We start from the raw sequence: 17,729 nt of genomic DNA on the forward strand, positions 1-17,729 counted from the left end.
ATTTTGGTGGCCAACTCGGCTATTTTGATTTATATAGTTATTTTAACATAGTCTAAGTCACTCCTATGACTAAGACAAATCTAATGACAGCTCAGACGTTGAAATCCGTCAAACTATAAAGGCTGTAGAGCGTGACAAAGAATTCGATACACATCATACATACATACAAGCGAAAAACATTTTTTTTTGTTTTGTCAGTCGGGCAATAATAGCAAATGATCTGTAGCTAATAAAAATGCATTTCTGAAAAGTGCATGTGCTCCTAAATTAATCAAACGAATTAAGAATGACACGACCACGTGTCTATATGTCACGAACGTGGACTCAAAAGTCCGTGGCGGTGACTGATTTTTGAGGCCACGGTCGTGATAATTTTGAACATGTTCGATATTACATAAACATTTCCTTTGATTTTGCAAATGTTAAATAATTAGCTTAATCTGCAATGTATGAGGTATATCTTATGTTACAAACAATAACGTGAAACTGCAACTTACTTTTAAAACTCTAACACGGCGGTGACGCGATAAGGTTGACCGTTTTTTCAAATGAACACAAATAAATAATTTTCGACAAAACTTCTCCCTTCAGCCATTTGTAAACCTGACAACACAGTGTTGCTGTTATAAAAAAACTTTAATAAGGCTGCCAGTAGTAAAGATAATTTTCTACCGAGTACCGCATGTTTATGCCACCACGCGCGGTGGTGACGCGAAAACTAATCACAAAATTTATGTTGTTTAAAATTATACAAAATCGTTATAAATCCATACAATTTTTAAACAGTATTGTAGAACAAGGATTAGTGTGTTATATTTGATATAAATTATTGCAAAATCACTTCATATTTTTTCAAATAATAAAACAAATATTTCAAAATCTGGGGAAGTCACACAACACGGTCCGTGACATTTCGCACTTGTAATTTTTTTTATATGTTTCTAATACTCTTAGCACAATACATTTAGGTTGACCTAAAACTAGAGGTAAATTGCTAAGTATATTGATATAGAGTTTACTTATTTTCACAAAAATACATGCTATTCTTACGTGTTACACAAAAATGCATAAGAATAAGAATTACCCATATGTAATGACATAGGTACTTAGCTTTATATTTTATACATATCTAATAAGCATTAATAGTAGGTTTATAAAGATTGACTTTAATGGTTATTTATTCATGGACCTAGTTAATATTTTAGCCTGTCTATCCAATATACACTACCTAGTTATTAAATAAAGAGGTAGGTAAGTATTAAAGATAAACGGCACTTAAGATGCAATACTGGTGTCGTGATAGTTGGTATCGTAAATATAGGTACCTATACATATAAGATAGATAAATAATATATATGTATTATCAAAAGAACATGCTACCAACAGGTAGGTCACATTAAAAATAATGAGTCGTAGTCATAAAACCATTTACATTAGAATAGTGCACTTTATTTTTATGGAACACAAATGTTTATCCGTCAAATGTTTTAATGGACACGCAAAGGTGTGAATGATTGAAAGGAAAACACAAGGTTTTACGAAACATCCTTTCTTCTATAAAATATTTTACCTCAGAGCGTTTCTTAACTATTTGTTTCTCAGGATTTTTTAAACTATAATAACCACGTATGATGAACACTGTAGGGTAGAGATATCAACTAAAAGTCATGGTCTAATAAAACATGGTCTTCTATTCCCAGAGTGACACGGGCCTACGTCACAATAACATTGCCACTTTATTTCAACATAACATGTTACATGGGTACATTATAGCTATGGTTAATAAGTTAAAATATTTCTTTATAATTTTATAATTTTCATTTATAATGTATTTTATCTTAAATTTTACAAAATTAATTGACAGACAAGTAAAGCGGAGCATTAGAAGCGACATTAGAAAATACAACAACACATTAATACAGACAGCATTGGAGAAGAATCGTTCCTTAAAAATTGCTAAACAGGGCATGTCGAAAGGCAAAACTTGGATAACCTGCTTGCAAGATGATAGAGGCGTAAAACAAGGAAGTCGGGAGAAAGTAACACACATTTGTACTAGCTTTTACAAACTGTTGTATTCCGACCAAAATTTTGTTGAACCTACTCTCAATTACTCCTGTCCTGATTCCATCCCACCCATTACTGGCTACGAGGTTCATCTTGCTCTCGCAAAGATGAAATACGGGAAAAGCCCTGGTGAGGACGGCATTACGACTGAGGTACTGAAAATAGGAGAACCTACACTCTTACCGCATATCACTAATCTATTCAACTCCATTTTAAAATCAGGCAATATTCCCGAAAAGTTCTGTCATTCAAACATCATTTTACTACACAAGAAAGGAAATAAATCGGATATCAATAATTATAGACCCATTAGCCTTGTTTCGCACCTCTATAAAACCTTTATTAAAGTAATTGAACATCGTATCGCCGGCAAATTAGATAGTAATCAACCTCCCGAACAGGCCGGGTTCCGACCAGGACTTTCTACCACAGACCACTTGCAAACCTTGAACCAGATCATTGAAAAGTACCATGAATTTCGCATCCCTCTTTATTTGGCCTTTGTAGATTATAGTAAAGCTTTTGACAGTATAACCCACACATCCATATTTTCCGCACTCCAGAACCAAGGCATAGATTCCACATATGTACACCTTATCAGCAACATCTATACCTCCAGCACCGCCTGTATCAAATTACAGTCTCCTGGACCGTCTTTCAACATAAACAAAGGCGTCAAGCAAGGCGATCCCCTGTCACCCAAGTTATTCAACAGCACCCTTGAACAGGTGTTCAGGAAGCTGGCGGCAGGATGGGAACACAAAGGAATTGACGTCGGCGGAAAGCAGTTAACCAATCTGCGTTTCGCCGATGACATTGTCCTGTTCTCATCTACAGCTACGGAGCTCCGCGTCATGCTGCAGGACCTAAGCAGGGCAAGCCTTGAGGTTGGATTATCAATGAACATGTCAAAGACCAAGCTCATGACCAATAGTGCACCAATATCAGTAGAAGTGGACGGGAGAGAAGTAGGATATGTCCATGAGTATATATACCTGGGCCAAATTGTCTCCTTCCAGGCACGGCAAGACAAAGAAGTCGCAAGACGGACCGAGAATGCCTGGAGGAGCTTTTGGTCCATGAAGGAGCACATGAAGGGAAACCTACCTATATCACTTAAAAGAAAACTCATGGACATGTGCATTCTCCCCATCCTTACCTATGGAGCACAGACTTGGTCTTTGACAAAGGCTCAGAAATCCAGACTCAAGGTTTGTCAGCGAGCCATGGAACGTAGTATTCTGAGCGTGAAATTAACCGATCGCATTAAAAATACAATACTACGTTCCAAAACTGGAATAACTGATGTGGCTGAAACTGCCGCCAAGCTCAAATGGGATTGGGCAGGACACGTCAGCCGTATGCCAGAAGACCTGTGGGCCAAAACAGCCACCCGTTGGGTACCACAAATTGTAAGGCGTCACGGTAGACCTCGTCGGAGATGGCGGGACGAGCTTGACGCTTTTGACAGATACTGGTGGGAGACTTCTGCGGATAGGGATACGTGGAAGAATGAGAGGGAGGCCTTTGCCCAACAGTGGGACAATATGGGCTCATAATAATAATAATAAATAACGTCATTTTTAATTATTCGTTAGCAATATCTTCCGATTCACGAAAGAAATTTCAGACGTTCGGGTAATTCTGTTTACATTACTGGCAACACAGGATAGCGCTGTCACATTTGACAATTCGGATCTAGATAACTTCATGCCCTGACCGTCATCCTTGTCGAACGCGTTATTTCCTTCTCGCTCAGTGTCAGCAGTCGCAGTGTTTTCCAAACTTTTCACGTCGTAAGCTTGGTAATTAATGTCTAACTGTGAATTAGTTTTTTAAACGTTTGTCTTGTATAGATAAATAAAGTTTAATTTAATACATTAGATTTGTTTTATTTTACTATGTTTCTACATGAATAACTTAAAATGAATGCCGTTAAAATAATTTTCACCGTTGGTTAAAATTCTCCCACATTTTAAAGTTTGAGAACCTGTAAACAGCATGATGACGTAGGCCCGTGTCAGTTAGGTCATACGCGAATCTCGGAATAGAGTACCAGGCGGAGTATATTATTATACCATGCTAAAAGTAAATCGGATAATTAGTACCTACCTACAAAATGCAAAACGATTACTAAGCGCATTATCCCAACTTGTAATAATTATGTTTAGTTCACTCTTGTTCACCTTGTTGAACCTTACTAATACCTTACCTAAGTAGGTATCGAATCAAAATCGTATAACTATAATAAGTTGTTTTCAGAGATTAGATAATTTATGTTTGTTTACAGTATTCACCACCCGCCCTTACAAAGACGGCATAGAAACATTTTATAATCTGACAACGAATTCAACACAGTACAAAAAAAGGCTATAAAAACATAACATTAGACTACCCTTAAAGAGTAAAAAAATAATGAATCGTAGACAAAATAAAAGGCGTGAAAAAAACGCGGAGGCAGGATCCCATTGAAGGCGAGCAAGGAGCGAGCAAGCTCACACTTTCGCCACCGATGATATACGATCATATCTCCATGAATGATTGAATCATCTGCCGGGACACGTTCACGGCCCCACCTTTTAACACCTTCCTCCAAAAGTTTTACTACGCGCCATATATTACGCACCGTGGCTACTTTTATGTTGTTATGATCATTATCATTCAAAGTCTCTACCCACACACGGGTTCGAGCTTAAAGCTTCGTATAACACCAGCGGTGGTGCTGACTTTCAAGTTGCAGGACGTTTTGTTAGGCCCTTAATACACACCGTTAAAATTTCCTGTATTCATTCAAACGCAATGGTATTCATGAACCTATTACACTTATTATAGTGACTAAATATTAGAATAACACCAATACCTATAGATTTATCGGGTTTAAATGCAATGACCTATAAGTTTTACAACCATAAATAATGTTGCTTGCATTTAATAAGTAAATTAAAACAGGATGTTATGAAAACAAGACCTAATCGGTGATAAAGGAATCGTCGAACATATAAAGCCGTTAAATCCGAATGGAGCTTGATACAACTTTTTATGAAATAACGGACAAAAAGGTCATACATCATCAGATTATTCTAATTTATACGTGAGCTTTATAAGGTACACGTCGTCCCCGCGGTGGTACTTAGCGCGCGAGGACGACAGCGTCTAAAAAACAAACTATTTTGACATCCGAACCTTATTATTTTTCAGTAATTCCTATTGTTGCAGGTGTCAAGAGTGAAATGAATGATAACCGGTAAGCTGCTGCGCTTTAGATACTAATAATCTTACAGAATGAGATGATATCTTGATCCCGCGGTATTGGGCTTCTTTAAACATAATTACTTTAAGACTTAATAAGATTTCGACAAAATTACAGCTTTATCGGATTATGGGACTGGTCGCGAACGCTAATACGAATCGATTTAAACTGATAGGCAATATATTTACTAGTATTTTTTTCTTTTTACCGTAATATGTATTAATTTACTTGAGTACGTATAATTAATGTTTTTGCAACTGTTATTAGGTTTTTACATGTGCTATACGGCGAAAAGCTAAATTCATCTTGTAAAGTATGTTATGTAGTTATTATGTAGATAGTATTACATGTAGCACGTGCGTATGTAGCTGTTTTGAGCCATTTTGCCGAACCTCCACTTGTACGGTTTCGAGGTTAATCTTCCTTGTTTGAGGTAGTTCTCCGCTCATTATCCGTGCGGCCGCTTAACGCGCCTTAAACTAATTGCCTTTTGGTAATAGCTTTATGTGTTGTAGGTACTTACTTAAAACTTTGTTATGTTTATATGTAGGTATATCATCGGTCAGTTCATTTCGAACAGATTTGGCTATACATGTTAAACTAGTGGCTCTGTGAGCTGTGAGCTAACAGAAAAAATCTATTTAACTATCAAATCTGCTCACAAAATTTCACGAGATTCTGTTGAATAATGCGACCTGCAGAGAAGAATATCCGGAGTGGCCGGGCATACACAAGGATTTCTGCCCAACCTGAAACGCTCAGTCAATTATACTACTTAGTATTCTATCTCTATTGATAATCAGGAAAATACATCACCATTTCCATTGTAACCAATAGCACTTATAACGTACGATACGTAGATTTTTGTTCTACTAAGACTCTATGTCTTAGTAGAACAAAAATCTATCTCTATTCGGTATATAGCCGCAATTTCTTCGTCAAGATAAAAATACACTAAAAACGAAAATATTAAACTTGCAGCGGAGTAATTTGTTAAAATGGTCCTACTTACTTTTGTTTATTACAAACAAGAAATCTTGTACATACACGACTGAGGTTATATTAATATTTGTTGCATGTTCACTCTAGTACCTACCTAGCTCTTTGAAGGAATGCATCAAATTAGATGTCACCCTTGAATATTTTCTATAATACCGTACATATTGTGTAATTTAGTTCATAACTGTACCTAATAACGTATCCTTTCGATGTCAAATTCGTAAATTACATCTCAGCGGTAAATTATATGTAAGTGAGCATAAATTAATAGTAAAGTAAGTGCCCAGCGAGTTACGCTGCATATTTCATTATGTATGTATTTCGTTATAGCCTGCTCGCCTATGCCTATTCTGATGATAATGCTGAAACTATCGCTTGACAACACTTCTGATCAATTGATACCTACTTCGTAACTAAATCCTCGGGTGTTTGAGTAAGTCAAATAGGTAGGTATAAAACAAATGATAAAACAGACCGGATTTACTAACTAATATATATTAAACGCGCTCGTCGCAATAAAGTAGCTCTTCTTGAACATTAATATGATATTATAGAAGTTAATAATTAACATTACAAGAGATATTAGCAAGTTCGTCCAAGTGATCTTACCTTCGCATCTTGACTGAAATGTAAACATTGTAATTATTGTGTTTATGCATAATTTACAGACACAATTTTATAAAGAGAGAGATGATCGAATGGAGATGTAGGTATATGGACGCAAATTGAAGAAGTATGAGGAGGAAAATTATTTAATAGACCCCGGACATAAGTTGAATAACATGGATTTTTTAAAACACAAACCAGGTCAAGATTGCCTGCTTTGAGGTATTGTGGTCCTTACTTAGGTAACATGGTTTAGCAAACACCGCGGAAAACAAACGTACCTAGTGTAGCTACCTATAGTTAATTCACGCACGATATACCTATACCGGGTGGGCCCTGTAACAGGAACAATAAATGTAGGCTGTACTCCTGAAACTGAACATTTGTTCAGCAACTTTTTTTTTAGTACACTTTATAGTATATTACTAAGACGCAATGTCCTATTGTAAATTTTATATTTAAAGCGTGACAAACAACGTCAATGACAATGATGATAGCGTACCTACATTGAAGATAATAATTAATGTGTATGAAAAATAGGAAGTCTAAGACTTCATAATTTTAAAAATTTAACCAAAAGTTTTATCGTTTGGAGTACAATAAGTATGTTTTAATTATTTGCTCGTGTTACAAGGTCCACCCGGTTATAAAACGAGTATTTTTTTATTGTAACTAACACTGCCTTGTTTTAAAGGAATTAATAACTCTCGATAAGTGAAATTATGTCCCAAGGCACAAGAGAAAACAAAAGGTACTAACGGCGTTAGTGTAGAAAGGCGGTTGGTCGGCGGCCAGGGCAGGGAAGTAGGCGGCCATGCCGGCCGCGGTGGCGGCGGCGGCGTCCGAGTAGGGCGCGCTGTACATGGACAGCGGCACGCCCGACGCCAACCGCTGGTAGTTGAGGAACTCGTACTGGCAGGAACAGACCGTCTGGCCGGTTATAGGGTCCTGGAAGATGGGCCGGCCGGTGTCGCAGCAGCGCGGCGCGGCGGGCGCGGGCGAGCCGGGCCGCGCCGCACCGCCGCCCGCGCCGCTCATCCCGGCCGTCGCCGGCGGCGGACTGTTGGAGGCTGTCGATATGGTGCTCTGTAAGTTGTAAATTTTGAAATGCCTTTATGGCGCGTTTTCACATTCGCTGTTGCAAAAGTACACGATCAAAGTACACATATACAATAATGGTTAATGGAGGCCTCCTAACGCAAAGCGACAGTCGCACAGGCAGATGTAACGCTAACAAACATTGACATGGGCGTGGTATGCTGACTTAGTTACGTGCAAAATCTATTATGACCCTGCGAACGAGCCAACGGCTGAACTGTATTGATGAAAGCATAGACAATGCGATTAGCATAGCTCCCGTTGATGGATAGTAAATGTGAATTAAATGTGAGTATGCAAAGGGGACGTCGGGAACTGGGCGTGCCGCTCACATCGTCAGACGATTCTCTACCCTTTTCTGTGTGACAAAATTAGATTAGACGTGGAAGCAAAACTAATATCCTTTGAAGAATTCATATTTAATAACAATAGGCTATTATTGTTGTAATAGATTTATTCGCCGGCCTACCTGAATCGATATCGCGGTCGCAGAATAAACATCCGGCGGTTGTCGGAGCACAATGCGCCACGGCCTTTATCCAATGTGCAGACTCGTACGCGGATAAATAGCTTTCTAAATATTTGTCGTTCGAATGAAAAATGGTCCCGGCTGTCCGAGATTTTATTGTAACTTCAATGGGATTAGGAACCGAGAAATGCCACCCGACCGCTTATGATACAACGCTCTGTCAATTTATTTCAAAGAAAATCGTAATTAATACGTCTTTTGTGCCCTTTGCTGTTATGTTTCCAGGATTTATTGATGTTTGAAAATAATTTCCGTCGATGTGAACTTAAAGTAATAGCAGCACTGGATGTGATTGTGAGCGACGCGGAGGTTTAATAAGTCAAAGAGCATTGTTTCTTGTGGACGTAAGGCGTAAAGTAAAGGCGCGGTTGACTGTGAGGGTGGACTACGCTAAGCTGACCCATGTGCCCGGAGTATGGCTTCACTCTCTCCCTAAACGCGCCATGCCACCCGCTACCTCGCCTGCGATTCACTCGTTCAAACTTTTCCTGGTCTATAGTTACTTCAGTTTAAACACTAGTTTACCCACTCTTATCACTCAGAGGCTAAAAACATTTGTTGTGTTCAGGGTATTATAGAGGTAATCCCGAAGCCGTTCTGCGACGAATCCCTGAATTACCTACATAACATACCCTGCATTACATAGTGTTTAATCCTTGCTCGCTAACAGTGTGCATGACGGGTTCTACGGCTACAGTTTGAATGTGGCTCGTTCGACTTAAAGGTCATGACAATAGTAATCATATTGGTCTGAAGCGAGCACGCAGCTGAAAACGATGCCGGTGCTTAAAAGGGTTCAATCCATACAAACGATACGAGTACCTATCTATTTGTCGAATGGAAGAACATAATTTCTGTAGTACCTAAATACTTGATATTGTTTACCGCGCAGTGGCCATTGTGATTGCTGCGTGTGTACCAGTCCAGTACCAATTTTATTGTCGGGCTGTTCTTGTTGATTAATTTGACAGAGATCTTTCCGGCTGTGGCTTAATTTGAGAAGTCAGAGTAACTTTACCTTCTTTTCATGACCTGTATTGTATAGGTAAAAAACTTTTCTAGTTGTATTGGCATATTTAAAAAAAAGTATTAATAATAATTAGTAGGTTTTTGTTTCTCATTTATAGTAACGCATTAAAAAGAATTTCTAAATATGTGCCATACAAAACACGTAAGCAAGACAAAACGTAGACAAAAATTGTCAGTTAGTTGTTTTCTTTATTCTTTTGCGTTTTATTTTCAATACTGTTTTTAAGAATGTTTTACCCATGATTGAGAAATTTATCGCGGATGGAGTCGCGAGCGCAGCTAGTTCCTAATACCTAAACCGATAATACAAGTATTTACCCACGCAGTGTCGATGTTTCAGAACAATTCGAATCCTTATTGTAGGAAGAAGTAACGTGCGTTAGACTAAAAAACCTTAAGTAGTTTAGGAGCTATTTATACATAAACCGTACCTAAATTACCTATCAATCGAGTTAATCACTGTTAGTAGTATAAATTGTTTACCGTAGCGAGACCTATCACGCGCGCCGTTTACAAATATGTGCTATTTTCTTATGCGATGTGGATTTATTTATAATGTTCCAGAACATTTATAAATCAAAACAACAAAATTAGACCATCAATGTTGAAAATGTCAACCAATTGAAAACCGAAATGAACCCGTGAAAGCTAAAGCTAGCTTTATGTACCTAGTGCTTTCACAGTATTCTTTCCTGCAGATTTGCCACATCACATAGCGGAATTTAAAAGCGACATATTACATTTTTACCTCTTTGGGCGGATTCTTCGGACCCATCCTGTAGTTGTGAATGAAATGAATAACAATTTTAAGTACTCGTAGGTACCTACTACCTACTATCGTTACCCCAACTTTACGTTAAATCAGTTTTCCTCGATTATCTACATGAACTTGCGTTCCTTGCAGCTTTGTCATTATCTAACCGCGATTAATTAGTGTAAGTATTTAAAGGGAAACGGTCGGATACCGCGCGCTGACTTAAGTATTGGTTGCGCACTTATAGGTGCTTATTAGATAAAGAACACAAAAAAGTTGTCATCATATCCTTTTCAAATATCAGACGGTTCGAGGATTAAAGTGCCGCTGCACCTTATCTACAGCAGACATCTTTTAAAAAACAAACACGAGAAGTATTCTCTTTTTGTCGTATTTTTTATCGTAACCCGCAGGATGTGTTAGAGTCGTTAAGCCCTTTTAAGTGTTAAACCATGTAACTGAATATTTGAGCGTATAAGGGACCGATCTATTTGTTAAATAACGTAAAAAAATGTTAATCTAAAAGAAATCGGACCCAATGACATGAATTTCGTTAAAGACATCAGTCGGGCAAAAAATATCGATGACACGTTTGTCGCTTGACTAACCGTGGTGGCAGAGCGGTCCCCAGGTACCTACCCGGGCTGGCCTCGCCGACACCGAGGTGCTCTCCATAACATCTCATTAAAATATTTATTTAATTTCTACATTCACTCATACTCGTAGCTGATTTCCCAAAAGGGATAGGCAAAGCACGTTTAGTTAGTAAAGTAAATATCTATTGTATATGTAACATCAATGTGAAGGAGATCAACTGACATTGCAATGTTTTAGACCACGTCTGATATTATTTTTTACCTACTAGATATTAGGCGTTTTAATTTTCATAGTGATAGTCATAAAAACAATACAGGTATTGTGTTTGAAATACATGCCTAAATCTTAAAAATTATCAATAATTTCATCCACAGTGTAAAAGCAACTCCCCAATAAAAATCTTTAAAATGATTGATAGACAACAATAAAGTTCAGACGGCATTTATGCACTGACAATTGAAGTGGGTCACATCAAAGTACAACGAATTTTAATCTCATAGAATTTGCAACAACCGGAAATAAGTCATGGATCGTATTAGTCCGTGGCGCTCACGACAAAAAAGTGCGATATACGGCAAATGATGATGATGGAATTTCCTTTTACACAGTTGCTCCTTTTGACTTACTTACAGATTGATTTAGGAAGGGGAGCCAATCGAAATTTTGATGCAAAATTTTGACTTAAGGAGGGGTGCCCCCCAAAATTTGTAAAAAAAAAAATTGCCTTGTGGTCAAGTTTGGTATCATTTTCGTGTAATTTAAGGATGCTGAATTCATTTCTGATATTTAATTTATACGTTTTCATATAAAACTCTTTTAAAAAAAGAAAAAAATTAATTCGACGTTTCGATTTTTTTCAAATAAAAGCCGCTTTTTTAATTTTTATATGTGGACAAAAAACAATAATTTTACGAAGAAGCCCTATTATTCCTCATTAAAAAAAGTATAAACATGAATATGTTAATTTGATAACTCCGGATGAAAAAAATATATATTTAGACCTACTTTCGAACACAAGCTCACTAAATAGGATACAAAGATGTGAGCTATGCAATTCATGGCTTTTGATGATGATGAGATCCCCTTTTGCATAGTGAGTCTTTAGGATCCTTAGGCCATTTTAGGAAGGGGAGCCATCTTGATTTTTGGTGCGGTGGGCTAGGGTGAGGAGGTGATTTGTCCCATAAAATCATAAATTATGGACGGCGGACTGGGGCTGGACAGATACCGGAGAAGTCTGGAAGCCTAGGTGGACCACCCAGCTCTATATCTGGTAATCCATCAGCCAAATAACAAGATGTGGCTGCAAGAAAGCCTATAAAGGTCAATGTTCCTGCATAAAACAAGGCCTGCCATGCACACTTTTATGCAACTGCAGAGGATCCTGCGACAATTACAGGTAATGTTTTGTTCACATAGCTTCTCAAAATCTTTTTAGGAAATAATATACAATGTAACCCATTTGAAGAATGGAAGGTATAAGCTGGAAAGAGAGGAAAACTAACACGGAAGTACTAAATTTGGTACGCGAATAGAGATCTCTGCTGAGAACAGTTGAAAACAGAAGGGGAAACATGTTGGGGCACCTGATACGTCACGATACTTACGTACAATCTATAATTGAAGGCAGAAAAGAAAAACAGAGAGGCAGAGGAAGACCGAATCGTGCGTATTTGGACCAGGCCAAAGAGAAAATCAACGTAGTGAGGTATCAGGAGCTCAAAACAGTGGCAGAGAGAAGAACGGAATGGCGATTACTCCACCGACAAGAGCCAGGTTCTTAAGAATTATGATGATGATGAAACCTATTTTAATTGCTCTTGAGTGTATTACTTTTAACACTTATTTTTATTTCATTTGTTGCAGTGTAATATACAACGGAACAGTCATAGATGATATAGAAGATAATCAATATTAAGTATACATTATTTAGTTACTAATTGTTCATTGTAGTAAAACAGTTTTTTTTTATATACATATATTCATTCTAGTACCAATTTACTTCGTATTATTTGTTCTCAAGTCCATACATACACAATGACATAGTTTAAACCATATCGTTGTACGTATCCTATTCAATTGAATTTTTGTCGAAAGTAACTCAACATTTTATTTTATTTTGTACACATCTTATTAAAATACATATACTATGTGTATACTTCTTATAATGAGGAATAATAGGGCTTTTTCGTAAAATTATTGTTTTTTATCTACATATTAATATTAAAAAAATATTGGCTTTTATTAGATAAAAATCATAAAGTAGAATTTAATTTTTTCATTTTTTTTATATGAAAACGTATAAATTAAAGTTCAGAAATGAATTCAGCATCCTTAAATTACACGAAAATGATACCAAACTTGACTACAAGGCAAAACTATTTTTTTACAAATTTTGGGGGGCAGCCCTCCTTAAGTCAAAATTTTGCATCAAAAATTCGATTGGCTCCCCTTCTTAAATCAATCTGAGAGACAAATGGAGCAACTCTGCAAAAGGAAATTCCATCATCATCATTTGCCGTATAATTAAGTGAAGACCACGGACTATATAGACATTATCACTTTGAGGCAGATATTCTTTATTAATTACAGAATCTAGAATAAGCTCACAGATTAGACCATATTCCGCCTATTTAATCCGCTCATATCTAGTCGGTTAATGAAGAAGCATGACAATTGATAGAGCTGGTGATAAGCGTACGTCACGGCGGTTGCGCGCGTTCCTCGGCATGAGAAAACCACGCGATTATACCGTCCCGATTTTTTCCATGAAACTGATTTATTACCGGCCCGATTTTTATATTTGTTTAACAACAACTGTTTCAGCTAACGCTGGTTAATTATTACATATTTTTATATGTTACATCTGTGTTACGCTTTCTTGCGACACACAATTGGACCTGTGTTCTGCCTTTGAGGTTCCGTTATTTTATTAATAAAACGGATTCCTTAACACAAGGAATGCGTAAGATAACATTTTACATGCGGCTTTAGTTCACTATTTTTTAATGCGGAAAGGTTTGTGGATGTACCGACATTATATACCTAACTGCTCAAGAAATAAGTTCCTAGAAATGTGCTTAAAATTGGAACAAATCATAAAACTAACGTCCCAACAAATAGGACCAGGAGTCTTGATAATGTTGACCTCTGCGCGTGAGCAATAACTTAATTCGTCTAATTCGTCTTGTTAGTGCTCCGTACAAAACTTTGTTCATGGAGCACCGAAGGGATCACTTAAGTGTCTTAAATCGGTTAAAGAATGTTTTTACTTTTTTTAGAGGCTGTTTGATTTTGATAGCCAAAAGCTTACCTGGCTTGCATAGAAACATGAATATTAATTTATTCACAAGGTGCTAATAATGCCGATTTAGAATCACTATTTTAGGGTTTCGTACCAAAAAGGAACCCTCATGGTGCGACTCTGTTCGTCTAGCTTTCTGTTACATCGCTATATATCTCGGGACTTTTAACTTTTGCACCGAAAAAAATAATTTTCTACAATACTACCAGAACGTATAGTAATTAAAAATATAGTTATACCTACTAAAATCCGGTAGTAATAACAAAAAATTTTGTATCGTGTAAAACTTGTTTTTTAAACATCACTGTTTAATTCTAGTTAAATGCAATTTAGTACTGCTTACAATTTCGTTGTATATGTAAAGATGCAAGTGTTGTAAATATTAAACGTTTGTCTCGTTTAATATATGCATCGTAACACTAACTATTGATATGTAAAAATAAAGATACGAGTGTACACGTTACAAGTTATTATGTTGTGGTTACTATAATGCATTGTAGTCTGAACGAATCAAACAGTTGTGCCAACACCACGGTGTATGCGCGGCTGGCGGGGGGCGGAGAAACGAATTGCGCAAGTCACAGAACGGCAGCCATTACGCCAGCGTCTTACGTTCCGGCCGGTCGATGTTTTATTTACGTAGATCCTGTCCATAATTTTATTGTAAACTAGTACAAGTGTATAGTATAAGTGCGTGTTGTTTGCGTGTTGCTGACACAGTGAAATGTGCGGGCTCCGATTAAGGAAAAGTCCTCCCGCACCGATGTGGATAAGGAGGGATTCACACTGGTGGAAAGGAAACGCAAGGCGCGCAGGGCGCCTCGTAAAACTCTGTGTGGCACTGCGCAGCCGGTTAATTCTGGCCTACGAGTTGCGACACCGAGTAAGGCGCTCTACGTGTCTCGCCTGCATTACTCCGCCGGGGCCGACGAGGTGGTGGAGTACGTCCGCCGGAAGACTGGCTACACGCTGAGGGTGCACCAGCTACAGTCGCGTCACTATGTGCACTTCAGTTCATTTGTAGTGCGCGTGCCGCGGCCTCTGCAGGACACCATCGCAAGCGCGGACTTCTGGCCGAAGGGTGTGGTGTTTCGGCGGTTCCGGGGCAACCTGCCGAATCCTGCGCCGAGTCAGACGACGCTACGGAGCCATGCTGTTATACGTCGTCGCCCAAATCCAATGTTTAATTTGTATGTCATTTTTGTGTCTATTGTTTTATTTGTGGAGACAAAATGTTTTTTTCTTTTGTAGTGTCACAGTGCCTTGGTTTTACTGTAATGCTGTGTTACTTATTTGATCAATAAAATAAAAAAAATAAGTGTGCTTAAAAACTTGTCTGTATTTACTAGAAGAGCAGTGTACTGGTTATATATTGTTCAACGGAGCCACGCCGTTTTGTCGCATAAATAGTGTTTAGTTTTTAAGTTTATAATATATATATATATGTATGTTAGTCTGTAAGGTATTTGTAATATGGGCCTTGTTGCCTGATTTAAATTTTAAATAAATTTAAATAATAAATAATATATATTGTTCACGTAACCAGAACCCACTGTGCTGAAGGGACTTCTAAACGGGCCATATGTTCACTGCAATATGTGGCCGGCAACTATTAGTGTCCCTCTCTAACATGTGAGTAAGAGGACACCAATAGTTGCCGGCCACATATTGCAGTGAACATATGGCTCGCTTAGAAGCCCCATTAGCACAGTGCGTTCTGGTAACGTGAACAATATAAAACCAGTACACCGCACAAATCGTTCAGTTACATATACTGAATACCTTGTTATAACAACAGGACAGGAACGTATATGTTACTGTATTATTTAGTAACCATTAACAGACCGGCTAGTTGGGTTTACTAAAAGTCTAATACCCACTACTATACACTTCATAGAATTAACAAATTTAATTTAACAAGAATGGTCTGGTTATGTTTACAAAGTGTCCTGTCGTCACATATACAACAAGACAATATAGTACAGCTAACCAGATTCTGGTTACCAGTACCAGGTTTTTTTTTCAGTGTGGAATAGTTATTTGATACCGTTTCACCCCGAACAAGGCATTGTCCTAGCGACAAAACTAATACGTATAAAAGTGACGCGATGTGTACAAGATATGATAAATCGATATCACTGTAAAATGTCATATACACATACGCATCGGACGAATCGTGTCATATAGTATCGCATCACATCGAGTCGCCTTTGTCGCTCAAAACAGCCGTTTTAGGTCGCTCGCTCAGTGTCGGCGGTAACTGCCCCTGGATTATCATCGCCAAGCAGCTCCAGACACCTGGATGACTAGCCAAGGTAACAATCGTTTGCGCCACCATAACGAAACGCTTTGTGTCTCTCTATCACTCTTCCATAATAGTGCGACAGTGACGGTTGCGTTCCGTTCGCTACGGAACGTAAACGATTGGCATGTTGGCTACGCATCCTGACCAATAGCCAACGAAAATTTATATCTTTTACTTTGCCAGTCCACTTGTAAACTCACATTTATATAAACGGATAAATCCCATTACCTGTACCGCATTTCATATTTAACTTCTCATAGACTATTAACCAAAGGACAATATAACCTTTTATTCATAAAACCTTACAAGATCAATTAGTTAATTTATGTTTTAAGCCTTTTTACGAATACTTATGTAAGTCAAAATGACAGATTAAGACAAACGATTAACAGCTAACTGAGGCTTGTAGCGCGTCTATGAATTATGTATGTCTGTAAAAAATATATTGGTAATATTATAATAACTAATAAGAGATATTGGTAAATTGGTAGGTGACAATATGACAACATAGCTGGACGGATTTTAACCAATCTCATAGCGTAACTGGAAACCCAAGGAATAGTAATATGTAACATAATAGGTATAGGACAAGTTTTAAATGAAATGAAATTAAATGAAACGTTCTGCTTGAACGTTCAAGTAGATAGGACGCAGGCTTGATTTGAGTTGTAGACATTTGTGATTTAAATTTTAAGCTCCTAATAATATCGTAATTAAAATAGGGTATTTGACTGTATTTAAAATAAATTATTTTACATCATGCATCGAATAAAGCACCAGAAGATTAATAGAGAAACGTTATTTTTAGACATAATTTATATTTAAAAAACCCGTATAAAACTATAAAGAGTAGGTAATTTGATTGCATATGACGTCACAAGCTAGTGTTTCATATAAATTCCATAGGAGCAAAATCGTTTTGACAGATCGAAAAAAGAAACTGATTTGACAAGTAGTCAAATACCCTATTGTCCATTCAAATAAGACACTCCCATAGATTATTCATAGGTAATTCTAATTTATAATCCCATTCGCTCTACTTATCGGGCTTGACCTTCGATAATAACAAATATCAGCAATCGAGTATAATTAACATGTTCCATTGGGAAATGACGAATAGTGTTTAGTTACATCCGCTTGGGAATTTACAGTTTTGTAATAACAAAAACAAGTAAATATCAAAATTAAGGA

The 17,729-nt window shown here is 37.4% G+C and overlaps 1 protein-coding gene across 2 annotated transcripts in view; it reads right to left on the reverse strand.

Moving 5' to 3' along the window:
- Window positions 1-17,729, reverse strand: part of LOC134804090 (homeobox protein caupolican) — a 70,406-nt gene that overhangs the window by 27,553 nt on the left and 25,124 nt on the right. Inside the window, exon 2 of one of the 2 annotated variants that reach the window (XM_063777010.1) lies at window positions 7,682-7,992. In XM_063777010.1, coding sequence (XP_063633080.1) covers window positions 7,682-7,960 — 279 coding nt within the window. In that variant the 5' untranslated portion in view covers window positions 7,961-7,992. Of the gene's footprint in view, window positions 1-7,681; window positions 8,009-17,729 lie in introns of both variants that reach the window. The other variant, XM_063777009.1, reaches the window with a different exon arrangement.

The sequence above is a fragment of the Cydia splendana genome, chromosome Z, assembly GCF_910591565.1.
Source record: "Cydia splendana chromosome Z, ilCydSple1.2, whole genome shotgun sequence".
Classification (NCBI taxonomy): domain Eukaryota; kingdom Metazoa; phylum Arthropoda; class Insecta; order Lepidoptera; family Tortricidae; genus Cydia; species Cydia splendana.